The sequence below is a fragment of the Aptenodytes forsteri genome, unplaced genomic scaffold (assembly GCF_000699145.1).
Source record: "Aptenodytes forsteri isolate BGI_AS27 unplaced genomic scaffold, ASM69914v1 Scaffold198, whole genome shotgun sequence".
Classification (NCBI taxonomy): domain Eukaryota; kingdom Metazoa; phylum Chordata; class Aves; order Sphenisciformes; family Spheniscidae; genus Aptenodytes; species Aptenodytes forsteri.
Window position 1 is genome coordinate 262091 of NW_008795697.1, and position 26705 is coordinate 288795.

Consider the following 26705-nt stretch of genomic DNA (forward strand, 5'->3'; position numbering starts at 1 on the left):
GCAGCAGGCTGACGAGGTGGCCGAGTGGTGAAGGCGATGGACTGCTAATCCATTGTGCTCTGCACGCGTGGGTTCGAATCCCACCCTCGTCGGGACTTTTGCCGCCACGCCCCAGAGCCGCAGCTAAGGCGTGAGGTCCTGGGGCAAGAAGACGTGGGGGGGTGCCAGGGAGTGAAACCAGCCTCTACAGCACTGCGGGGCTAGCAGCCACAGCCCTGCCCCCGCCCCGCAGGCTGGCAAACCTAGGTATTTCACACAGGTTGACAGCATCCTATACCAGGAGCTATGCATAGCAATAAGGTGACAGCACATTTCAAGCCACTAAAAATTTATTAGGTACAAACCACATTTACAGCAGATGGTGTGAACCGCATCCCAAAACATTTTTGGGTTTTTACAGCTGAATTCCAGGTAATCTGAGAACATCAACAGCAGCACAGGGGTAAAGCGTGGCGGAGAGCAGCACACAGGCTTCGCTTTGCATACAACCAGTGAAAGTTAACACAACTCAGCATGTGGCATGAACAGCCTCAAAGCATAATTTCTTCAGTTCAAATTTCTTATTTCAATTTAATATTAACCTACTATTGCTATTCTAGGTTTAAGAGAGATAATACAAATGCTATTAAAAAAACCACTATAAAATTACTTTTTTGGAAGGTAGCTGACAGATTTGGACTACTGAGAGTTTCAAATGAAATTAGAAGCAAGTCAGACAACCCGTCTCTGGCAGGCAAGATCATCAGCGTTCACCCCCAAAGCTGCAGTAATTTGTATTTCACCAGGCAGAAGTTTGAGAAAAATCTGCTGATATTGTAATAAAAAAAAGATTACTTGTACAGGAGTACTGCAGACATGAAGTACATCTTCCTACTATTTACTGGGAATCAATATTAAACTAAAACCAAAGGTCTTCAACTGTCAAAGCCACAGCTTTTTAAATACTGGAGAATGCAGGTGATCTGCTCTTCCAAAATAGGAAAATCATTTCTCCATAGCTGTTTACTGAAGAAAATGTCCTGCTTTCCAGCATGACAATCAATCTGTAGAATAAGCAACTCACTGGTTTTAATGCCGTAAATATTCAATACAGTAACATTTGGGCCCAGCAACACAAAAATCCTGCTGGATTTGCGTCGAGCATCATTAAGTACAAAATGCAGCCAAGTGTTGCACCGACTCGAGAATGACAGTATTGACATTCCTGGGCAGCAAAACAGCAACTTCAAACTACAGTGCTGCTGCAAGGTAGCTTCTGCATGAAGCAGGCAAGCACAAAGCTGGGACAACATCTCGGGGACTGTGACTATGGAGAGCAATTGCTCTAATGTTCCCAGGGGCCCCTGCTACCTTATAGTTTTCTCCTGGTGAAGCTATGTTTACCCAATGAGAGCTGGTAGAAAGAAAAAAACAGAGTGTCAATTTAAGGCTTTCCAAGAAAAGAATGTGACTCATCTCTGTGCCTGTGAAGCAGAAAAGGGAGTGAGGCCCAGACCAGCCAAAGCTCAGCAGTGAGCCAAAGGGACACAGCTAGCCACGACACACCGTCCCTGTGCAAGGCAGCCACATGAGAAGGGCCCAGGCCCCAGGTCTGCTCTGTTCTTCTCCCAGGAGGACACCTGCTTTTTCTAGAACATGCGCCAGGGGTTTATCTGTTCAATCACCCGGCCCTGGATTTCTTTACCAAGTCTCTTGGTCTGCACACGTGTCTCACCTCTGCTCAAATATCCACCATGTCCACCAGAGCAGATAGGTGGAGCTCGGAGGCAACTTCACCCTCCTTGTTCGCTCTGAGGAGCCACTGCAAGTGTTTCAGTCTGTCCGACAGCGTGGGGCTTACCTCCTCCACCAGAAGTCTGCATCCCTCTTGACTCCCAGCCTGGACAGAAAGAAAAGAGATGAGACCAAGAAAGCAGCATTACCCAGTACCAACAAGGAACTTCTCAGCTCACTGGCTGTTCCCCCACTTTTGAGAACAACCATGGAGGTCAGCACCCCCCACCCAAGGAGGGAAGGCAAAAATAGCATGTTCTGCTATTTCTGTCCCCAGCCTTCCTTTAACTGGGGGAAATTGACCCACAACTGATGATTTCCTAAGCTAAAGTGCAGCACCACATGGGATACTGTTATGACTGCCAGCAGCAGAAAGCATTAACACCTGTGAAGAACTCTTATTCCAGATCTGCAGAAAGCATTCCCCTCCCTGGAAAGAAGTTATTTCCAAGGCATAGTTTTTCAATTCTTTATTTCCCAAGTCTATCCAAAACTGCATACCAAGGTAATTCCCACTAAAGGTTTTGTAACTACAGCAGGTTTGGCACCTGCACTCCTCAGAGCTACAGTTAATTCTCAGTACCACCCTTTCTTACCTCTCGAGCAGATGACATGGGACTCTTCATCAACGGACAGGTGACAGTTGGGGTGGAGACCAGAGACTGGGGGAGGTAGAGAGGAAGACCTACGAAATCACCAAGGGGCTCAATGTCCTCAGATAGACATTGGTGCAACTGTTCTTCAAACCTGGACAGAAAGATTAAGAGCATCAGTCAGATTGCAGCCTAGCTTTGTTCTTGTAACCAGTGGGTTAACCAAGAGTTTTGGGTTCAGAAGTGTCTGCAAGATGTTCACAGACATCTCCAACACAGTCTGACATACCCCACTGCTATGACAAAAATCCATCGTAGAAGGTTGTGGTACAGAAAGGAGCCACACAGACTGAAGACACCCAACTGATGGGGAAGGCAGCAAAGACAAGAAACGCTTGGGCCAACCTCAAAAGCTTTAGTTCTTCAGCTTTGTGATCTGCATTGCTACAGGCACCAAACTGACATCCCAAAGTGGATTTTATAGACATTTGTGATACTGCAGGACAGACTACTGTACACACTGTACTGCTTTAGTTTTGGTGGCTTGATTGACCACAGACAGTTTCCAAACGTTCCTCAAAGCTCCAAGTATTTCTACCATCCTGGACTGTTCCTGTGATGCAAGTAGGAGCCAACAGGGAACTACACTGATGTGCTTGGTGAAATTAGATGAAACTGGAGATAGTCTAGGCTGTTTCCTAGCACTGTTGGACTTCAGCTTCCCATTACATACAAGTTAGAAATTGTTTACAATTACAATGGGACAGAGCTGCAAGGAAAGGATAGCTGCTCTGGGAACTTACCTCCTGTTCTCTATTTTCTCCAGTTGCAACTGTGCCAACAGACGCTCTGGGAGAAGCTCCTGGGCCGAAGCTGTGTCTGTGAATTCATCTGCATTGGGAATGCTCTTTTCTTGACCTGACAGCATGCTCATGCCAGAACCGTATTGGCCTGGCATCATGGAGATGATACAGGGTTTCTTAAAAGAGTCAGAAGATTTTACCCTTGACCTGAGGGGGAAGGTTAAAAAAAAAAACAAAAAACAAAAGCACAGAAATTGGTATGAGCATGTTGATTTTTCCCTACTGGCTTGAAGTTTGGAAATAGCAGGGAGTAAGAACTGATCATTTGGAGACATAATTCCCTTGTACCAGGGTCCAACATACCACCACCTGCGTGTGGGATTTGAGAGAAACTAATCTGACAGAGGGCTGGGATTCACCCCAAAGAAAGGTATCTACCTAACATCTCCTGCTACACAGCAGAGCAGCAGCTAAGCTTCCAAGAGGGAAGAGAGATGGCTTCACTCTGAACAAGGCTAGGGAAGCGAGATAGACCCTTGAGATCTCAAATACTTTAATGCCACACAGCTCTAAGGCACCCTCCCCCCTCAACCTCTAGCGTTTTATCTTAGCAGTGGGACTTTCCTGATGTCTTCCCACAAGTTGGGAACAAAGCCTCCTTTTGAACTCAGCATGCTGCAAAATTAACAAGTAATTATTAGATGATCTGCAGATTTGCTCTTTAACATGTAATTCATCTGTCAGGTCCAGGCTGCAACTGAAGGTGAATGTAAGGGAGAGGGCACTATTAAATAAAGGACATGTTTACGATCTATCCCTATGCTCTTCCCCAACCTCGCACTGTTTTTTCCTCCATGCTTTGTGTACCTAGAGTAGAAGTCTAATTCCAAAGCCTCAGCAGTGTTTTCTTTGGCAGAAGTTAATTTCTCCATTTATAATGCTTTAAGCACCCTCCAAGTAATCCATTTCTTTGACAGCTGAGTAACCCTGAAGAAATAAAATCTATTTACTACCCAGTTTCAGCACACCCTTGTACGTCATTTCAAGGAGATGTACACTAGCACGTTCTGGGAGGATGCCATATGCTGGTTTTCAACATCGTGATGGCACTGTATGTCATCACAGAGGCCCCAAGCAACCTCCTCGGAGTTCACCGAGCAACTCTGATAGCACAATGGGCAGCTGAATGCTACTCCCACAGGCAGCGCCAGCAGCTGCCTCACCTTTTGTGGCCTTGCCGGATCTCCTCCTGCGTGCGCAGTCTGGCCTGTTCCCATGAAAAAGGCAGAGTGAAGTTCTTTAGATGCTCCTTGAAGAAGTACACACGAATCTGACCATCTTCACTTACTGCTTCTGTGAATAAACCCAAACCCAACGTTTAATATTAGAACAGATTTTCCCCTTCAGAAGAAAAGCTCAGTATTGAAAAGCCAATTTGAAGAAAAATTGTGTGTTCACTTTCAAGCAGCTTTAAGTTGTAATCTGCATGTAAAAAGGAGCCTCCTTGAACTCATTTACTATTCAACAGATACCAGATTACTGGGAAAGACTGTAAAATGCTGCTTTATCTTCATTTTAAAAATTCTAGTGCATCCAAGTTCAGTGTTCAGTGAGCTAAGTAGTCATTTTATTAAAAGAGGCTCCCTATAGTTAAGACAAACAGGGCACCAACCCCCCCCCCCCCTTGAAATTGAAAGCAAACAGAATCCAAGACAAACTTCACTAAGCCATGAAAGCGCTCATTAACAGTGGAGCCTGCCATCTCAGCTGACCTGAGCTTACATGACCTCTGAGGGACCAATTCTTGGCCTTTGATTGAAGGTAAACCCTCTCCTACTGGGAGAGGAGGTCTGAAAGACTCTGACCATATTCCTCAAAGCAAACAGAATCCAAGACAAACTTCACTAAGCCATGAAAGCGCTCATTAACAGTGGCAGCCTGCCATCTCAGCTGACCTGAGCTTACATGACCTCTGAGGGACCAATTCTTGGCCTTTGATTGAAGGTAAACCCTCTCCTACTGGGAGAGGAGGTCTGAAAGACTCTGACCATATTCCTCCAGAGACAAAATTTTTAATCACAAGCTCAAGTCAATCAACACTAAATACACACTCCAAAGAGCAGAAAGATGTGCAGCAAGCACAGTGTCATTCTACAGGAGGAGATCAAGACCATAGCTCCCTCCGGGCTACGTATCAGTTGCTGCCACGCATAAAGGCACCACTGTCAAGTTATTAAACACAGTTATGCAAGAAGTATCATCCATGTTGTAGAAGGACACAATACCTGGAGCAATAGGCAGTTTGGGTGGTTTCCAGTCTCTCAGTTTATGATCAATGCAGACTGCCAAGATATCATCCCAAGGGATCTCATCAACAGAAGGTCCATCTTCAGAGTTCCCAGATGTTCTGTTTTTCCACTTCTGGTAAGTTTTGCTCAGCAGATTCTCCACTTGAGACTGGATCAGTGGTTGAGTATGGGAAGAACTAGCAATCTGAGACACATACTGAAAAATCATGTGGCAAACAGGACGCCAAGGAGCTATGGAAAAAAACAAAGTAAATTGCGAGAATTTGTGACAGAGCCAAACTACCCACCTTACAGGCTGATAGTTCAACACAGCGCAAACACATCAGAGAATGATGTGTTGCCAAGAGGATATCGCAGCATGAAGTACGCACCACCTAATGGCGGCAGATCTAGGTAAGGGATCTGGAAGGACAGCACAGCCTTCTTCAGCCAGGCCAGGTGATCAGGCATGTTCCACTGCAGGTGGGGCAACAGCTTGTTACCCCCAGGCTCTGAAAACTCGGTAACAGGCCAAGACAAGTCACAAAGGCGCTCCGAGGATGCCGCATCTGAAAGAAACTGCAGCACGCTGTTGTACAGCTCTATGACGACCCCAGGCTCCTGAGATGGCAGGCCAGCTAAACGCCTCTCCTTCCAGTCATGGTAGAAGCGCTTGCCAAATTCACCATCAATCCCATTCTCGACATACTCCCGAAGGGTCTGACTGCAGAGCTCAAGGGAGTCAGGGCATTGGGAAACCAGCCAGCCCACAGCCGCAGAGATCTATGACACACAAAACATGGGTGGTTGGAATCTGCTCCGCAGTGATCAGGACACAGAGGATTCAATCCTGAAACCCTAACTGATGTAACAGTATTCAAGATACTATGCCGCAAAATACAAACAAATCAACTATCATCATCCCAGTATTTGCAACAGTAATTCTCCAACTAGGTGGTCACAAACTAAATTCACGGGCAGCAGGCTCAGGAACAGACAGAATGAGGCTGTTCACACCAGGTGCAGTTGTGCTGTGGAATTCCCTGCTGCAGGATGCTGGGGATGCTGAAAACTTATCTGGGAGAAATTGGACAGATTCACAGAAATTAGCCTAGGGTGACTATATCCAGAGAAGCCATGTCTGATCCTGGCAGTCCTTGAACTGCAGAGATGCAAACTGTGAGGGTTCGTGGGGGAGCATTACTTTGGGTTTGTCTTGTTCTCACCTTGTTTCTCAGGAGCCTGTCAGGGAGAGATCCATACAATCCTTCTTTGCATATGTGAGAGGACAGAGGCATCCCTCAGTCCCATCCACCAAGACGGAATAATACTGGGTGATCTCACAGCAGCCAGAAGAGCTACAAAGGGTCCTTTGCATTTTAGGACTGGGAGCTTAAGGGTACAAAGGCTTACCCACCACTAGCACTCATCTGTTAGGCAGCAATGGTACCTCTGCTAGTCAACACAGGTGGGACAGACAAGAATGGATTTACATAATCCACATATTTTGGTCTCAGTGCAGTTTTCAGTATTACACAGAAGAAACTATCTTTTATGTAGCAAATGCAACTGATCTCTAGTCAGTTAAAATAGAACAGTCACAAATAATGGAAAAGTAGCAGAAATATTTCATTTCAGAATAGTTCTGGCTGATGTTGGAATCACTATTAACAAGCGAGTACCCAACTCCAGCAAATTCAGATGTGTGAAAAAATGGTAAGAGAGCTTTTTGAACAAAAATTATGTTACAGAAACTTCAACAGAAAAAATATCCCACTACACAAGACTCAGCTGCAATTTAAGCTACTGAAAACATAACAGTTCCTTATAAGGCATTAGTAATTGAGAGGTTAATGATAAACAAGCCAAGTATCTCTTCATGCGAGTTGCTGTTCTTACCCTTCTGGTGCCTTGTAAGTCATTGATTGAACCTGGGAGCTCAACAATGGTGTAGTCTGAAATAAGCTGGGCTGAAATCAAGTCCTGCAGCATCAAACCTTAAAAATAAGAAAACCTGCCATATACACAAAGAACAAACCGGTATCTCCTACTCTGACCTACTCTGCATATATTCACAGCATTAATTCTCTCTTCCATCTTTCCCCACAGACTCTCAGGATCAAATACTGTGTGCAAAGGAAAACTGGAAGCTAAAAGAAAGTTCATTTCTTTCCATATTGATCAGTTCTTAAGGCCTCTGGATTTCTAGCAGAGCTTTTAGAAGTATTGTACTTCACAGTCTCTCCCTCTGCTAGACACTGTATTTGAGAGACTGCACTAGCTGCAACGGTTCTACTTGGGGCAGCTCTAAGCATTCACATTGTTTTTTCAAGGCACAGAAATAATCACGTACCTTCTTCTACTTCTTTCTCTGTGGCCTCCTCTTCCTGACTGGGGACTAGAACCACCAGGGGAACTATCGGGTGGAAAGGTTTGGCCTGAAGCAACTGTTTCAACTGCAGCAAAGCTGAAAGCCAATAAACATCATCTTCTGCAACATCTTCACTCCTAACTCGAGGGGGCAGAAGAAGAATGAGACCACTGGTTCCAAGCAAGTCTTTCTGCATCTCAGCTGTATCAAGCTCAGAGTCGGACAGCGCACCATGTGCCACCTATACAAGTTACAAAGATGACAACAGTAATGTAGCTAAAGCTATATGAAGCTATTTTCATACTGAAATCTGAAGTTTACTATCATCAGCATTCAGCTTTGACATTCATTACCAGGAGCTCTACAAATCTTAAAACAATGAGTTACGAGACAAACATGGATGTATCCAATAGATGCAGGTGAGCACAAAAGCGCACTTCAGCACCTGATTTGGCATCAGGAATTGAGATGATTGAGGTTCTAACTATTGCACTGTATTTAGGCAGGTATTTACTTGGTTGACTAGAAAGAAAGACAAAATCCATCTTTGTTCAGGCCTTTTCAACAACCCCATCCCTCCCAGTATCATCTCCCTCCAACAGGACACAGTGTGAAAAGCCTCTGCACAACATCCACTGGAAAAGAGCACACCCTGCTTTTATGGCCTGTTAGGTATGACAAAATTGTTCTCACCTACCTTTACACACACACTGACTTTAATACTTCTTCTCCCTTGTGTGCCAGGGAAATTAAATAACGTCAGTGTTTGAATTCTGCCTTCTGTATGTGAAGCATTTTTCTTCCAGCTTTTGTCTCCCATAAATTTGGCTTTCAACCAATCCACCAGTACCCTAGCAAACAAGAAAGAGTGGGCTTTTGGGGTTTTTGTTTTTAAAAAAATGGCATTTTAGGGTTTTAGCACCAACACCTCTAAGACAACACAATCTATCATAACCCCAACCTTCATATTGCTTGGATTTTGCTAAATAGCCATTAAGTGTTCTGAAATTCTCCACACTGGTACATATCTCAAGGTTTTCCGTTTTCAATATGAGCAAAAGGAATTCAGTGAACAATGTCAGGAGAAGATACAGACCACTGCAATAAATTACAGCTATATTCTTTAGAGTGCTCTGGAGAAAAAAAAAAACAAACTGGAAATTTGACATGGTGCGGGAAAAACATACATCAAGGACTGTATACTACTACTCTTCCTCTATTTGACTGCCCTGGTGAGAAAGGGACCTATCAATCAATTCTTACTTACCTGTTGGGATCATCCTCTGCATATTCATCATCATTTGGCAAAACCAATAGCACCTTCCAAAAAAACTGTTCTTGTTGAACTGGAATATGTTCAGTGATTAATGAGACAAGATCCAGGGGAGTCCAAGCTAAATCACTTAAAGAGAGACAGAAGCTGGTGAAAAGACCCCCTAGTGATCATTCCCACCTGGGGAATGTTTTTCTTGCTCTGAACAAGTTACAATACTGTAGTAGCTACTGTCCAGTTCAAACAGTACAAAATTAGAGCTAATTCTTTATATCTGTTGCCCAACTATTTCACCACAGACCAGATGCCTTCAAAAATTGCAGCTGCTAAATCTGTTACATAAGCCTTACTTTGGAGATTGTGCGACCATATGTGTATTGCTTCACTTCCACACTGCTTCAATACCCTGCTCCAATAAACACACAGACCATTAGAGTGCATGACAAGCCATGAGAAGGCAGACCTCCTGCTGCACTTTAAACATCTAGATCAATCCCTTTGTGCCACAAGCCAGGCCGTTAACAGCTCATTTACTCCTCTCCCCCTATACCCTATCCCAGGCCCCATCCCACCCAGGTACAAAAAACACTAAAACAAAACATAATATCCATCAGATCCTTAAAGTTACACCCACAGCAATAGGATCAGATGGCCTAATGCTTTCATGAATTTATTTTCCAATTTCCCTTATCTCAAAAATACTCCCAGAAGCAAGGCTGCAAGTGGACACGTGAGTATGATTTGCCATTCCTTACTGACATTTTTGAGATCTCTGGCATTTCTGTTACAGTTTGCTTAGAAAGAAAACAAGGATCAAACACCAACATACCTTAACAATTGCTGGTAGAAGTGCTGAACTTTAATTTCATGCACAGTCTTGTTTCTCAGCCAATTCAATCTGGAAACAAAAGATTCTTGGTTGTAATTTTTGGTATAAAACAGGTACTTTAACCAATTTAAGAAACACTGACTAAGACCCGAGAAGTACTGCAGACACTTTAGAAAGTTGCCGTTAATGGAAGAAGGGTTTCTTTAGGTTTGCAGTCTTTGTCATGGCATTTGTGCAGAAAGGGTCTTTTTAGGGGTATTGGAGAACAAACAGTTTTGCAAAACCATTAACGTTCACAATGAAGATTCAAAGAGGGCTACTTTGTAACTTACCTTCCAAAAATCAAACAGATTGCCAACTGCTGTCACTGTAAGTATCCTTACCTCGTGCAAGAGATCCCCAGCTTTCCTCCGTTCCCCAGGTTTACAATTCTCTTGCACAAGTTCTCCATGGCTATAGGCCACTCAGCACTGGGGGACAGTGCTTTCAGTTTATTTTTTGGATCTGCACAACAGGGAGCAGCTGGAAACGCCCTCATTTGACGTTTCAACTTTGTTCGAGCTGCCACTGCCTCCCTCCACCTTTGGAAGAGAATAGATAAATAGGTCACATTAATAAACTCCTCTGCAGACCAAACAGGTTTTCTCATCTTTGCTCTTCAGATTGGATTGGGCTCTCAAACACCCCACAAGTCACGCTCTGCCCAGGGGCAAGTGTGAGGGTGGTGCATGTGGGTGGTGCAGCGGGCTCAGGCTGTATTTCTGGACACAGCAGCAAAGTCAGAGCTCAAACAGAGCATGCACAGGACGAGACCTCCCAGCTGTACACATGCAGTGTCCAAAAGGGGCAGCCTTGTGCCCCATTCAAAAAAAACAATGCAGACAAAAGGGAGCAGCCTTCTGCTTAGCAAGCTGCACTTGCTCTCAGCAGCCAGAGAGATCACAGGAGAGAAGCAGGATTGCCACTCTTCCATCTTATCCCTTCCTTAGCTGTCCTAGCTGCGCTCCCCAGGCAGAAGTTCAAGCATAGGTTTTCCTTCCCCATTATTCAGCATGTTTATTCCTAGCACATAGAGCGTTTTACAATGATCCGTTATAAAGCTTCTCTGATATCTCAAGCACTTGCCGAAAATACTTTTGCAACACCTATTGCAGTACAAAAGGTATGCCTCTTTTTTTTTTTTGTTCTGTTTTTAAGGAACATTTAAAAAGGCAAATTCACCAACAAGGAGAGAACATATAATAAAGCCTTTATCATTAGATGCTAGTCTATTTTTCTATGACCAAATGATTCAAAACATGTACCACCCAACAGTTTTATAACACAAAAATTTATGAATTGAAGTCTTTTATTGTGTTTCCTCAGGTATTTTCAGGGCTTATAAGAAAAAAAAAACCACCATTCCTGCATCATCCAGTTTTCTTGACTGCTGCATGTACATTTGTTTCATGTATCTTTAGGCTCCTCCTTAACATTCCCTATTGCACTGAAGGAGATTTATGCATGCCCTGAAGAAACACATGAAATCAGTTTTAGGACAGAAAGAACTCTGAAAGGGAAGGTGCTCCACAGTGAAGAGACTAGCCTGCTGCTTCCTCTTTAGCAGTGAGAAGTGCCACCTGAAACACACCTCAACCTGACTGCACTGGGACAGCACAGCACAGGGAAAAACGAATCTCTGCCCTGGAGCACCACAACAGCCACTGAACACTTAGCACGCATCCAGAAAAACAAGAATCCAACAGAAAGACTACAAGGAGAAATTATTACAAGTTTCTAGATAGAATGAAGCTGAAATCTCCTACCAAGCTCATTACCTGACTCTGATGAGGTGTGCTCCCCTCCCCACATATAGCTGAGTAACTTATTAGAGGCTGGTAATAAGACTGTAAGTCTACCCTTATAGTGGAGACAAGACGACAGCAAAAAGAACGGCAAACAGACAGCTGTAGTTCAAACTCTATTAACCACTCTGTGCCAATGCTCCCAAGAAAAGCAGTTGTATCACAGGGTGGCAACTCACCGTTGCAAGTACTTGCAGAAACACTGGAGCTCCTGAAGGGTTTCCTTAGCAATCTGGAAAATCTCATCCTCCAGAAAGAGGTCCATGACATGACCACAGACTTCTTCTGAACACCGGGCAATACGGGCTTGCTGGTCTCGTTCTAAGGCACATCTAGTTCAAAATGAAACAAACCAAGACCTCTAGTGAGGTGGAGACTGCAGCAAGCGCCAATATAATCAGCTGAGCTGCAAACAGGGAAGACCATCACATTTAGCAAAGGGATTTTCCACACTTCTACTCTATGGCCCTTCTAAACAAGACCAGTAATCAATGAAGTCATTCAAGCTTTACACCGATCATGGGCTTCCAAAGAAGGGTCTACAAGAAAGCCCACAGCTGAGCCGTAAGGGAGTCAGAAGAAAAATAAGCACACGGGGCAGCCTTGTCCTAGACAGAGCCTCTATTCCCTCCACCATGGAAGACCACTACTGCCTTACACAGCGCGACTGCAAACTGGCAGCCCGCTCTTTAAAGTAGCTTATTGAAGATGAACTCAGAGAAGGCCAAGCAAGAAGCCCACCACTCCCTAACAAATTCTTACCCTTAGGAAAGCATCCTACAGCAAAGTATAGCATACAGTATGTTGTACGTACTTTAACTCATTGGCTGAAGCTTCTCGAACACTCTCCTTTATTACTTCTTCCATTAACTCCATACCCACCAACTGGCTCAACTGCTTTATTAACTGTTCTCTTTCCTGCTTTTGCCTGGAAGGACAGAGATAAGATTTACACAAGTGGCAAGACAAGAGCAGCAAGATTTACACAAGTGAGATTTACACTGGCAAACCTGCCGCTTAGTTACACAAGTGCTACATGCAGCGTCAGACAGTTAATTCGCCTAAAATTAAGTTCCCACTAGCTGGTTTCTCTCTCTAAACAGCTTTGCACGGAGCCAGGTTTCCCTCAAAAATACAGATAACAACGGGGTTATTTTATTCTCACCCCAGTAAGCTACAGACAAGTAGCTCACTCGGAAGGAAAAGTTCCTGCATACAGCAGGGCCAGGATGCATCTCCCTCTCTGGAAGCTCTGGGTGAATAAAAGTTCCCAAAATTCCCACCCACCATTTTCATAGTGGCTCTATGATGTCATCAAAATACTAACTAGCAGAGTGAGAACACGGAAGGGACAGCCTGCCTGCACAGAGCAGTTCAATGTGAGACAAACTGAGTGCTGTTGGCATGGTGGAAAGACACAGGGCCTGAGCACATGTACAAGGACTCAGGTTGGCACCAGCTGTCATTATGTTGCTTAAGGGTGTATACAGTCCACCCTGCCCCACAGCAAAAGCAGCGACTCACCTCTCTTCCTCCTCTCTGCGTCTTTCCTCTTTGACACGCTCCCTTTCTGCGCTAAGCACACTTCCAGCCACTTGTCTGAGGATGTCCCCCATCACTTCAGTCACGAGTTCCTCCATGGTGGCGTCTGAGGTGCTGTGCAGAAACAGCAATTCTCTTTTCAAAACCAGAAAGTTTTAATTCAAAGCCCTATGCCTGTGCTTTTCTCAAGCATACCCTTGCTCCATTGTGGTGGACTGACTCCAGCCACCAGCCAAGCACCCACACTGCTACTGACTCACGCCCCTCCCCACATCAGGACAGGGGAGAAAATAGGAAGAACAAAAGAAAACTTGTGGAGGGAGATGAAGACACTGTAATAGGTGAAAGGAAAAAACACACACCCGCACCCCCACCAAGCAAAGCAAAGGCAGTCAGCCACCACCTCCCACAGGCAGACCAAAGCCCAGATAGTCTCCAATCAATGGCCACCCTGGAAGCCAGAAAACCCCACATTCTTCTTCCCCTAAACCGGTTTTTATTGATGACATGACGTCACATGGTATGGACTTTGGTCAGTCTGGGTCAGCTGTCCCAGCTGTCTCCCCTCCCAGCCTCCGGCACACCCCCCCACCCCAGCCTACTCACAAGGGTGCAGAGTGGGAAACAAGGAAGGCCTTGACCCTGTGCTGTTCAGCAATAACCAAAACATTGGTGCATTAATAACACTGTTTTGGTCACAAACCCACATCTACAACTCTACCAACTGCCTTGGAGAGGAAGCGTTATTTGAAGCAGTGAAGCAACCAGATCTGGACTTACTCCTCTTACCCCCCTTCAGGCACCTTCTCTTCCACAACACACATTTCTTGTGGCAGTGGTGTGTGTCATGCAAGGCAAGGTTTACAGAGGTTTGCAGTTAGTCTTCCATTAGGCTAGCTGGTGTGTAACAGAGAGGTGGCAGACATCTGAAGAAATGTCTGCTTCTCCCTCAACTGTATCAGTAAGACTATCTCCACTACAGACCTTGCCTTGCTTAGTTTTATGACCTTCACACATGGTGCTGCTATGGGAAGTTGCAGCTTTGATGACAGACTCCAGGAGTACCAGCAATAAATGCTCTTTACCAGATGGCAGCAGTCACGTAAGCCACTCCTGCTCTGCCAACTTCTCTGCACTCTCCTTTGAGGACGTCGTGCACAAGCCCGTCCACCACTTCGGCGATGTCCTACAACACAGCAGAGGAAGCAGCTGAATCAAGATGCAGTCCTGCTCAGGATGGCCTGGGCGCACACGTGAATTGGGAGTGAGGCTTTTCAGCCTTGTTTAACTGACTGTAATTGGCAAAATCATCTGTATTTCTGCTTATAAATTAAGCTAACTTAATCAAACACAACAGCCTGGAAATTTTAGACTATCCAAAAGGTTAGTAACAGCCCAGAAACAAAAGCAGCTTTCTGTATTAAATATGAGCAAGTCAAGTTAGAAAACAATAGCTAAGAAAAGTGAATTTTCAGAGGGATTCCTATTTTCTTGAGAGTTTCTCTCATTCTAGCTGATTTAATTCCAAATAACCAGGTCTAATCTTCACTGAAATGTAGCCACACTGAGGTAGAATATGGCAGCTGTACTTTACAAAGCAATGAGACACTCTGAGATGGGTTCAGCATTAGTACATATCTAAACGTGTGGGAGGGAGAAAAAGGGGCAGCACAGATACACAGGGTACACATTCAAGACCCAACGTTAATAGTCTTATATCCATGTCATGTCTCATTTGAAATACGTGCCATTAAGAAACAGCTCAATATTACTCACTAAAGCAAAGTTTACCTACTAAGTCAAAGATAATCACTTTCTACTATCACTTTCTGACTCTCTCCATAGAGGTTTCTCAAATAAATGCTAAACAGACAGGACTGTTTATCCTATGAAGAAGTCTGAGCAAGCACTGACATTTCAGGCTTGCATCTGAAATCACTCAAGACTCTTGTCTTTTCAGAATAGTCCAAGGAAACAACTTCTCAAAATATCCAAAGAACTGAAGCAGGGAGTGTCTCCTTTTGACTCTACGTAACACATGCAGATTCTGGAAAACTAAAACAACCTAAGAACTCAGTTACCTTTTATTACATTTTACAGATCTTTCCCAAATATTTCATGATGGGTTTAAATTTCCTTACTGTGTCTGTGTAGACAGGCTGAGGCTTTGAAGAGAGAGGCTCAGGTTGTCCAGCAGGTTGGGAGATTGCCTGCACAGGAGACAGCACTGGCACAAGCTGACGAGGTAACAGTGAGGGCAGAAGATGAGCTAGGGGTTGGACTCTTACTGCTGTGGCATCTAAATCCACACCTTTGCTTTCCACTCTTCCTTCTAGGGAGGTGGGGGAAAAGAAGAATTAAGAAAACCAGGTCAGTCACAAATAGAAGCAAAACTATTCTTATTTTCAAAAGCTGGCTTGTCTGATAAATCTCGTCAGGTCATAAAACAAGTCTGTAACAGAAGCTTGCTGCCTTAAAGTTAAAAATGTATCATAGGAATAATTTATATTCATGAATATTTTATTCAAAAATTTCATTGCACGTTACCTCCAAGTACATACATGTCCAATAAAGCAACTGTTTTAAGTCAAGTACACCTAGCACCTACACACACCTCTTGAATAAATGAAAAATGTACGTACTTTCAACAAGGACAAAAAAAGCATACATTCAGCTAACTTGAAAAACAACATGATTATACACACAGTGGGAACAAACAGTTGCAATACAAAATCTGCAAAGTGAAAAGGGAAGTTGGCTGTCTGAAGTAGCCAAATATCTAGTTATTTCACCTATGTTGGCATAATTGCGCCCATTTCTGTTAGCGCGTTTCCTGTATTGGGAAATATATTTTATTAATCAGGTTGCTTCTTAGCTTTTACAGATACAGAAGTACATTTAAATCAAAACATGCTTTCGTTACATACAAATTTCCATGCAATTTCAACCCATATGAGCCAAGAACAGTTTCTGCTTTGTAAAATAAAACTACTCACAGAGCTGACCCTGAAGTATGTTCCTGAGCAGTATCTAAAATGCATGTTTGCTCTTACCTGTTGCTTCCATGCTGGATTTTTGGCTACTACTAGCTTGATCCACAGAGGTGCTTCCGCCAGTATACTTGTTCTGTCCATTGAAACTGGAAACAGGCACGTGGTGAGGCACTAAGGGCAACGGCCCACCATTTACAACTTCCCCAACTGAGACAGTTAGCTTCCGGCTGACAAACACCGATTTACGTGGTTTGGGTAATCCGTCTGGCTCCAAGAAAGCTGAGCGATTCAGCTCCACGTAAGCACTGGGAAAAAATAAGAAGACAGGAGTACATCCTCAAAGCTCCAGTAACCTGTATGTTTTCAGTTGGACAGCTTAGCAGGGCAAAGCGAGACAGGCACTGGGCACTCAGGATTGCTCCCTGTAGCCCGGATCTCGATCTTTGGTGGGAACCAGAGCAGAGAAGGCAGAGAGCACTGTCTTCACAGCTATCCTCCCAGGACAGAGTACAAGCTGCACTAAAATTTCTGGGCACCCTCATGGATTATTTTGTCTCTTTCTCCTTTTAACCTTTATCCACTGTGTATATTATCTGCATACATTTTACCTAGACTACATCCCACATGATAGATGCCAAGACTGCCTACAGAAGTTATTTTAAAAGCTGCAATCTTCTTCCGATCTTGGCACCTGTAGTCTGGCTAATTTATTATCTCAAAACAGAATGTTAACAGGAAATAGAGCACTAACTGGCATGCTCAAGTTTTTTTGCCTTCTCCAGTCTCTTGAGACTGCAAGTCTGTATGAGCACACCTTACAATGTATGTATTTCCACAGCAGACACTCTTATCTGCAAACGGTTGGTCTCCAACATCCTCTAAAAACTGGTTTGCACTGTTCAGCTTCATCCTGCCCTACATGCATCACCATAATGCCAGTTTCCTGAGAAGCAGACCTGTATCCTCATTTCCTACAGAGCTGCAATTTACTACAATTTAACTGCAAGATAAGAGCCTAAAACAATTTTTTTTTTTTTTTACTGGGTTATTCACAACATCTCTTTCTAGGGAGGAAGTCCCTGGAGTCCAATGGACACAGAGTTCAATATGCAGTCTCTCCTTTGAGGGCAATGTTTCTCTCGTTTTTCACCACCTTCCAGAAGGCTGAAGGTATTTTGTATCCTTGAAATCCCTTGTCACCTTATCAAGCCAAGTAAAAAAAGAAGATGCACAAGCGCAAACAAACACTATTGTGGGAAGTCACAGTAGTTATAGGGATACAAATACCATTTCTTGAGGGAAAGATGCAAAATTAAAGAACTTTTCATAATTACAGCAATAAAAATAGAACAGATTATTAAAATCTGCACCCATCACTATCCTAGTGCTTTGCTTAGAGCCCAGCCCCTATCCATCACCTGTTTTCTTTTTCTGGTTGCAAACTCCAGGGGCAGCCCGTCCACATAACACTTCATCTAACCCCACTAGGCATCTTAAGGCACAAGACGCCCTTTTCCTTACACTTACCCATCAGATACACTCAGGCCATAATAACTTATAAAATCAGTTGCTTCCTCACAGTCTTTGAACAGTAGCATGCGGACCAGGTGATCCAAGGGAAACACTGTACATCTTTGGGTGCTCACAGTGTAGGCAATATTGAGAGATTTGAGAGCATCTTTACGAATCTGGGGGAAGATAAAAGAAAAAGCCACATAACTACTACGTTAAAGACCCCAAAATGTACTATAAAGTGTACTACAACCATGAAAACCACATTTAAAAGAAATCAGTACTTTGTCATCAAATATCCACACAAAGAACTATTCAGATTTAACTTTCTTTTTAAATTCTATGCACTTGCTTTCTAGTTTCTGCTCCTCTGATGCTGCTCATTTTGAGCATATCCCTTTGCGATTCTTGTGCAGAAGAAAAAGCTTGCAAGGGTTTCTGAAAGTGCAGGTTGGTATTTCCTTTGCAAAAGTCTCAGGCCTGCTTCTATGCTTCCCAATTATTTTCAGGGGAAATAATATGTATTTGTACATAGTTATGGGAAAAAAATGCTGAGAAGAGCATTTTAGTATTTGTCCTTTATATCACAGCAGAAAACTCTTGATAAATTTTTAACGCTTCTGAAGAAGCGAGAATAAGATTATTTTTAAGGCTAAATATCTACCAAGTTTTCTGCTAAGAAGATTTCCTCCCAAGTTATGGGAAAAAAATGCTGAGAAGAGCATTTTAGTATTTGTCCTTTATATCACAGCAGAAAACTCTTGATAAATTTTTAACGCTTCTGAAGAAGCGAGAATAAGATTATTTTTAAGGCTAAATATCTACCAAGTTTTCTGCTAAGAAGATTTCCTCCCAAAAGTCCCAGACTGTTTTACTAATTAACACTTTAAAAAATATCCATCTGCCTTTTTCTCACCTGGTTGAAATAACAATGTAAGAGACAGGCATTCAGATAGGAAGCTGCTTGCACTAACTTGAAAAACCTCACAAAGTTGTTGCTGTTTAATGCAGCAAAAGCTTGAACTGCAAATCTAACTTCAGGAGAGTTTCTAACCTCTGGATGAAACTGCTGTACTTCTCTGTGGAGACAAAAGGCAGAGACAAACCTTTTGCTTCAATATTAACAATCACAATTCAGTAGCAACCTGTTACAAAATGGAATTAAAATTAGGAGCTTTAAGACAAACATGCAATTCCTGTCCAAAACAAACAGCTATGAATTAAATTTGCAGTATTATTTACTGATCATTAATCTTCTGATGATGCTTGCATAAACAGCATGTTATTTAGATACGTCACTCCAACGTCTAGGGAGGAAGGCAGTTAAGAGATTGACCAGAAAAGCAAAATATGACTCTGCCCACAAAATAGTTTTTGCTTGGTGCTACTGCAGATAAAGCAGTGAAGCTTGGATACCATTCTGGGAAGAGAAAAAAAATTTCCTTGATTGAGAATAGTGAAGATTTTTTGTTCGTTTGGTTGGGTTTTTTTACTACCTTCAGAAGCTCTAGTGAGTTATTCAAGGAGATAAAACTTTTTTTTATTTTCTTAAAAAATACACTTTTTAAAATGACCTATTGAAAAATTCAAATAAAACATTACTACAGCACACTTTCTTTGGCAAAAAAATTTTGCAACTAAGCTCTTCACCTCCATTACAATTTGTCTGGACTTAATCCTAATCCCAATTCTTCCCAGAGGCAAAGAAAGAAAAAAGTGGTATCTGTTGTTCCCACCTGAGAATATCACCCTTGTTGAGATTCAGCAAGACATTATAACCTCTGAACTCTGCTTCACTCTTGCAGTAAATCCCCTTGTTAGCCAGGTCCTGATACATCTCCTTCAAGCTCTGCAGGCATTTAGTCATGTTCTCATTGTTGATTTTGGCATCAAAGGAGGACATGGGCTCTTCACACAAGTGGTGAGCACAATGGATGTGAAAACGAGTGCACTTCTCAATCAGAGACACCATCAGTGGGTTGCAGAGATGTTGCTGGGTTATATCCTAACCAGAATGATAAAGAAAGCATTGCATGTATTTTTAAACTACAGTTGAAGAGCACAGTCATCTGGCATTACCTTTGGAAAACTCATTTCAACTGTGCTTTGAGTCACTTTGCAATTCAGAACGTTTGAATTACTATTGCTTTTTGCTTCACTTTTCACAGCATTGTGATCTGCTTTCTATCAAACATCTCCATCTGCCAGTGCTTACCTTTCTTATTCCACGAGTTCTATTCCAGACAAAGTCATACCATTCTCGGTAGTTTCCTTCTTGATGCATAACGTTTGTCACTAAATAGTCCATGGTCATGCTTAACACCTCAGAGGGTCTCAATTCATGGGGCAAAGGTTCCTCCTGATCTGCTGAAGACCTGCTATATTCCTTGATTGCTGCTGCATGATCTACCTGCAAGATGTGGAGAAAAGAATCAAAGTTCAAGGAGTATGTTCAACTTTTCAGGAGTATAGAGTATTTCATCCCATCCATGCCTTTACTTTAGTAAGGAGTAGACCGTTAAAGGAGTTTTGCCACTGTTCACACTAACAGCCCACATCCATTCTGCTACGATAGCAAATATTTTATTTTCTGACAGGATCCTAGGTGTTGACTTAGTCTCAAATTCATAACCTTCAAGACGATGTATACTGCTGCCCTACCGTTTTAGAACTGTAGCTCTAAAAGCCTGTCTGTAGCTAAATAAAAGACATGATAGAGTGAAAAAGCCATTCTTTAGCCTTCTTGTTCTACAACGGGGAATTGAAAGACATTAATGAAATGGCCTCCAGAATTTTTCCACCATAATTAACCCTGTAATCAACTAAACAACACTGACAGCTTTATATAAGCAGCAAGCAAACAGATGTCCTGGGAACAACAAATCCCTGCATACAGAGGGCTCATACCTTGTCAGATCCTAGAAGCAATTCAAAGATACTGAGCTGGTTTCTTGTCTCCCTCATGTAGCGCTCCTTTTCAGGACACATGTCTGGGCAAGTGCCAACAACAGTTTTTGCTTTGCCAAGATCAGTCCTTTTTATTCGAGCTAAAAAAAAATAAATAAAATTGAACAAACACTAAGCATCTCATTTTTGTTTTCATGACAAGCTATTACCCTGATGTGCCAACATAGCCTTAAGCATGCCAGATGCCTCAGCTGGAGTCTGTATATTGGTCAATGGAGTACGTATTGGTCAAAAAGTACATTGCTACGGCAACAGTTCACAAAAAAAGCTGGTGAGAAGAGGCCTCTAGAGATTCTCATCCTACCTCTACTCAGAGCAAGGCTGTACCCACACCTTGGCGTGGTCAGAAATGCACAAGGATGGGGTTTGCCCACTGTGGAGCCTATCCCAGGGTTGCACCACTCCTTTGGGGAAGTTTCTCCTACCATCCCACCTAGCTATCGAGAGTTTTGCTGAAAAGATTGAAGCCTCTAAAAGATACCCAATGTTTTGTGTCCTAACTAAGCACCGGCAATTTCACAATTCCATGTCAAGTGGACAAGAAATCTGTTTGTCTAATATTAAAAATAAGATCTTAAGTAGGGTCAGCTTTGAAATGGCAAGAACAGGATGGAAGGATTTCAACCCAGCACTGTGAAACAAAAGGCCATTTCTTGAAATAATTACCAGCTATGTAGTAGTTTGAATTTAGAGAAACACAGTTAGGCTTTGGGTAGCTTTCTTCAAAGAGCCTGCAGGGAAGCAAATCTCCCTACACGGCCTCCTTCACAGAAGATGAACAGTCTGCTATTCACTTTCCACAAGAAATACGCATGTGCAATAAGTAAAACAGATTTTTGCATGTTCTGCAAGAAATTAATGTATATATGTACAATAGAAGAGTATTTTACAGACTGCTCCATGTTAAACTCTCTCTTTAAAGCCATTTCCATAATATCACAACAGCTTTGCAACAGACACCAAACACTTATTTCTTTCCAGCAGAGAAGCAGATGTTACACTCATTAACTCGTGTAATTACCTTGTCGCATAATTTTGTCCCTTTGGTCCAAAAGACGGTATCTTTCTTCAGATGTCTCGGCCACTAATCCTACCAGGTTACCAAGAGATGACAATGAAGCTCCCAAGGCCTCTGAGCTCTGCCCTTCAGAACTAGAATCAAACAGATCTGCTTCAAACTGCAGCGCCTTTCGAAGACCAGGCTTCTTTGCTGGAGAACTAAAAATAGAAGATTTTTTTATCAAGAATACACTAATGCATGCCCCGGCCTTAATCAGTTCACTGTTCTTTAGGACGTCAACATCTCTGTTCAGAAGAATATTTTGTTCACAAGGCAATGTATCAAATAAAGTATGTATCGACGTACTAAGGTTGTTATGAGCTAACACTAGCACTGGGAGTTAATCTGGTTAAATCCTCAGTACTGCCTTGACAACACTGCCAAGCATTCCTGATTGCGGTGAAAGCCTCAACCTTTGTACAATAGAAATGGTATTACTGAATCTGTCTTAGAGTGGCCAGAACCAGATGGCTGTTGCAGCCTTTTCGCATCACTATGGCACAGCAGTTTGCATTTTAAGCCAGGAACTAGCCTGCTGTTTGGTGTGAAAAAACCGAATGCTTTCTATAGCAACAGAGATTATTAAAAGATTTCACAGGGCCCAGATACAAACATACTTTTTAAAATCAAGGAACATTCATTCCTTCACAACATATTACTAATTTTATAATTATATGACTACGCACACCAATGACTTTTGTAAAAACAGACACACCATTAAGGTACCACAGAAAGATGACAATCTTGCCACTTCAGCAACTGACACAAAACAGGAGGATTCCTGTACAAAGACTACTCACTTGAAGCAAGACAAGACGACGATCCAAACTCAGCAGCTACTCTGAAAAGGGGATTCTCATTCCACAGAACTGTAATTGCCTACAAATGAAACTACTCACTTCAGAAGCTCATTTAATCATGACCACAGAACAGTGTCATTGCTGCTTGGTCCTAGTTTGGCTCTGCACCATTTCATTCAATTCCCTTATGCCTCACTATTGCAGACGTTGCTACTCATGTTGTTATGAACAAAATATTCAAAAGAAATAAGCAGACCAAAGTAAAAGACCTTAATAAGCAGTTAGAAGTATCTTTCTGACAAAGTGTGAGATCTGTGAGCTTGTAATTCAGACAAACCAGAAGAGACAAGGGAAGCACATTCCTCGTTAAGAACATGACTATTTGGCACACACTGATCATCATTTTCCCCCATGCACCCTGTTTCCTGCCAGATGGATTCCCAGGGAGCAGACATACCTTTTACCAGGCATCACACTGCTGGCAGAGGATCTTATCAAAGGTTTTCGAAGAGGGGAATGCTGATAGCTTTGCTCTTCACTGCTTTGCCTTCCTTCATCTTCACCTGCTTTCTTCTCCTTGCACGAAAATTCTCTTTTTGCTGGACCTGAAGTGACATATAAACATGAAGCCAGGTACTTGCCAAATAGTTTAAGCAACAACTCTTTTTTACCCATAGGAGTGGTGGTTAGCAGTTTGTTTTAAAAAAATACTATTAGAAAATAAAACTAAGAGTCACAGTTTTGTACATGTATGCAAAACTTCTAGGACAACTTGCACTAGAAGCTGTACCGACTAAGTCAACCAATTGCTAGTCAGCTTCACTGTTCTATCATCAGTATAAAATAATATAAAAAATAAGTATTTTTCAATAAAATGTCACTTAGCAATAACTATAATTGATCAGCAGATTGTCAGTAAATTAAGTCTGATGACCATCTGAATTTAAGTTCGCCCAGGTGTGGGATATAATCCATAAGTCATAACTCTCCACAGGATATGAAATCCATTTCACCTGTGTAAACCACAATTCCCAGTGCTCCTGCTGAAGCATTTTAATTATTTATTTCACATACCCAAGCTTAGACTGAGGTTGGCATGCCTTCTCAAGAGTTACATCTACACCTTGCAGGAAGGGAGAATTTCTTCTCCCAGGAACAGATTTTCAACCAGTTGGATTTCTTAAATTCTCTCAGATTAGTTATTTTAGAATACTGCCATTCACATTAACACCACAATAAAATGACAAAGGCAAACAGGCACCCTGTTGTGGTTTAACCTCAGCCAGCAACTGAGCACCACACAGCCACTTGCTCACTCCCCCCCTCCTTGGTGGGATGGGGGAGAGATTCGGAAGAGTAAAAGTGAGGAAACTTGTGGGCTGAGATAAGAGCAGTTTAGTAATTGAAATAAAAATAATAGAATATACAAAGCAAGTGATGCACAATGCAATTGCTCACCCCCTGCCGACCGATGCCCAGCCAGTCCCTGAGCAGTGGCCCCCCTGGCCAGCTTTCCCCCAGTTTATATACTGAGCATGACATCACATGGTATGGAATGTCCCTTTGGCCAGTTTGGCTGTGCCCCCTCCCAGCTTCTTGTGCACCTCCAGCCTTCTCAGTCAGTAGAGCATGGGAAGCTGAGAAGCCCTTGACTAGCATAAGCACTACTTAGCAACAACTAAAACATCGGTGTGTTATCAACATTATTCTCATCCTAAATCCGAAACACAGCACTGTACCAGCTACTAGGAAGAAAATTAACTCTATCCCAGCTGAAACCAGGACACGCCCCTATAGCTGCTGCTTCAAGACATTAATTCACAGGAAGACAACTCTGCAGCTGTTCATTTTCTGGAAGGCAAGTTTGTGGTTGGTAAAAGCTGTGGTGAACCATTCATTTGCTGACAGCTGAAGCGTATCCCCAGGCTAGGATCTCAGAGGTACACACGCAGCATTCATAAAGCTAAAGAAAGGGAAGCACTTGACAATTCAAGTATTGGCCTAGGGGGTGAACAGCCAACATTCACATCTCTTGCCCTAAACCCAAGCAGGGTTCTGGAATTCGGGTTTCCCATTTCTAAGCTCAGTTCTCTGGAGGCCAATCACACACACTGTTCTCTCTTTTTGGTTCAAGCAGTATGTAATTGTTGATACGCAGAACAGCAACCTCAGCAACACAGACACTCACTCCAGGGTACTCCTTTACTCAGTTCTCAGGACACTTTCCTGAAAGCCGGAAGCCCACATTCCAGCCCATGCTCTGAAGCAGGCAGTGAGGCATTTGAAACAGGGTTTTCTTACATCCCCAAAGAGCATCCTACTTCTAGATAAGAGCACAAAGTTAACATCACCATATTCCTCTTCTGTGGCTGCATGAACGATTTCTAAATTCTCTTGTAAAACTACACCGTCATTTCAAGTGTCTTCAGCTCTTTCGTATGGCTGAAACAGCATTTTGGCTCAGATCAAGCAAGATGTTTTAGACAACAGGAATTTAAGAAAGAAATAGTGCAATTTCCAACTGCGATTTGCAGTTGCTCACTTAAAACTTCCTCAATACCAGAGGACAGTACTGCAGATGCTGGAAATTTACAGAGCTTACAAAAGCAACTGGGTAACTTCACAAGAGAAAAATTCTCCAAGGGCTAAGACACCCCTTCTGGCTCCCAGGGTTCCTGAGCCATAGGCTGTTAAAGGCTGAGAAATTACATGCTTTATCCTGTTCTTTTTCCCCTCCTCTACATATTCACCATTAGCCTTTGCCACAAACAGAGCTAGCTGGGATGTCACATAAAATGCAGAACAACTATTTTTATGCTTCTGTAAAGAATAACCTTCAATGATCCCAGAAGCTCTGCACACCAAACAGTCTGACTAGCAAAAGTCAAAGAGAACCATCATACTTCTGGAACTGTAATATTCCTACTGTGGATATCATCTTTGTATTGATCTCAGCACATCGGGGAAAAAAGAACAGAGCAGATGCCACACCATTTATGTATCACTCAGTAATCGTATCTGGAAACACCGACTTACTTGTTTTCTTCTTTTGCCAAAACGTTACTATGTCTTTGTGCAACTCTTTCGCTTTTTTTCTGGCAAGAGCTGCAGAGGCCTGAAAGAAAACAAAAGCAGAGTATGAAAACCTCTTAACATCACAATGCCAAAACATGCAGTGCAGTTTTTGCCAGAGAAACATTTACCAGTTTCCATAAAATTCTGGTTACTGCATTTTAACCTCTCACTTAAGACCTACACGCAACCAGCGGGACTGGTTTCCAAAAAAATTGCTGCTTTTTTAAGAGCCACAGCAATCTTAGAGCACTTGATACCAAAGGTGTGTTTTTAAGCACAAAACAGGAACAGAACACGCAGTCTCTGAATTGGCTCCTCAACACACCTCAGTGCTGACGTTACAGCAGTATGTCCAGTGAGCAGGTCACCCTGCAAAGATGGCACGAGCTCACCTCACCCTTGGTGCTGCCAAGCCTGAGGAAGAATGCAGCAGTGTATGTAATTCAGGTTTGGGCAACGTGAACCAACAAACACGTAAGATCCGTTTGGTGTTTGAGCTGGATGCTAACAGGACAGCTAAAGCGAGGCAGAGCTCTGGCAGCTACCACGTTTTAGGTACAGCTCAGCACGTTTCTATCCCTGTCTGTAATACAGTGCTCACAATACAAAGCTTTCCCCCACGTGAAAAACATACTGCGTTACCAAACAGGGGTGCAGATCTCACCAGAGCTGGACCCATCCCAAGCACTCAGATTTAAGCCTGCTCTTATGCCGACCGCTTCCGAGACTCACATGATCAAAAAAGTGCAGAACAGCCATTTTTTTATTGCGCCTGGTCATGATCCGTCGAACTTTTACGAACTGGCCGAAATGCTTCTCCAGCACCGTCCTGTCGTTGAGGTAATCGGGGATGTTCTTGCACTGGATGGCCGTCAGCTCGCCGGGCGACAGGCCCCCCAGCCCCTCCGTACTCTCGCTGCCCCGAGACCGGCGGGCGGGGGTCGCGGGGGCGGCATCTGTGAAGAGAGGGAAGCAGACACCT

General features: G+C 43.0%; 1 protein-coding gene and 1 non-coding gene across 2 annotated transcripts; one reads left to right on the top strand and one right to left on the bottom strand.

The window, feature by feature from the left end:
- The first annotated feature begins 10 nt into the window (after nucleotides 1–10).
- Nucleotides 11–92, top strand: TRNAS-GCU. The gene has a single exon. It is a non-coding gene; the product is annotated as a tRNA-Ser (tRNA).
- A 218-nt stretch (nucleotides 93–310) lies between these two features.
- MCM3AP (minichromosome maintenance complex component 3 associated protein) lies at nucleotides 311–26617 on the bottom strand. Its single transcript, XM_009283133.1, has 28 exons — nucleotides 26456–26617; nucleotides 25685–25763; nucleotides 23106–23253; nucleotides 21810–22006; nucleotides 20729–20868; nucleotides 20037–20231; nucleotides 19558–19826; nucleotides 18738–18900; nucleotides 17837–17997; nucleotides 16370–16614; nucleotides 15605–15648; nucleotides 15458–15526; nucleotides 14402–14502; nucleotides 13299–13430; nucleotides 12589–12702; nucleotides 11954–12106; nucleotides 10314–10511; nucleotides 9931–9999; nucleotides 9096–9230; nucleotides 8526–8679; nucleotides 7811–8069; nucleotides 7357–7454; nucleotides 5850–6240; nucleotides 5455–5709; nucleotides 4393–4522; nucleotides 3170–3376; nucleotides 2370–2520; nucleotides 311–1879 (listed from the first exon to the last, which is right to left on the bottom strand). The coding sequence occupies exons 1-28, from the start codon at nucleotides 26501–26503 to the stop codon at nucleotides 1721–1723; spliced, it is 4464 nt and encodes a 1487-aa protein (XP_009281408.1). The 5' UTR covers nucleotides 26504–26617; the 3' UTR covers nucleotides 311–1720.
- Nucleotides 26618–26705: the final 88 nt, after the last annotated feature.

What these genes read in the sequence shown, in the direction of transcription:
- MCM3AP (XM_009283133.1), bottom strand. Translation starts at nt 26,503, where the DNA reads ATGACCAGGCGCAATAAAAAAATGGCTGTTCTGCACTTTTTTGATCAT. An exon ending in GAACTCGTGGAATAAGAAAG is followed by an intron (nt 19,827 to 20,036) that starts GTAAGCACTGGC and finishes CATTCTGGTTAG; the next exon opens with GATATAACCCAGCAACATCT. An exon ending in TTCTGCAAGTACTTGCAACG is followed by an intron (nt 10,512 to 11,953) that starts GTGAGTTGCCAC and finishes TCTCTTCCAAAG; the next exon opens with GTGGAGGGAGGCAGTGGCAG.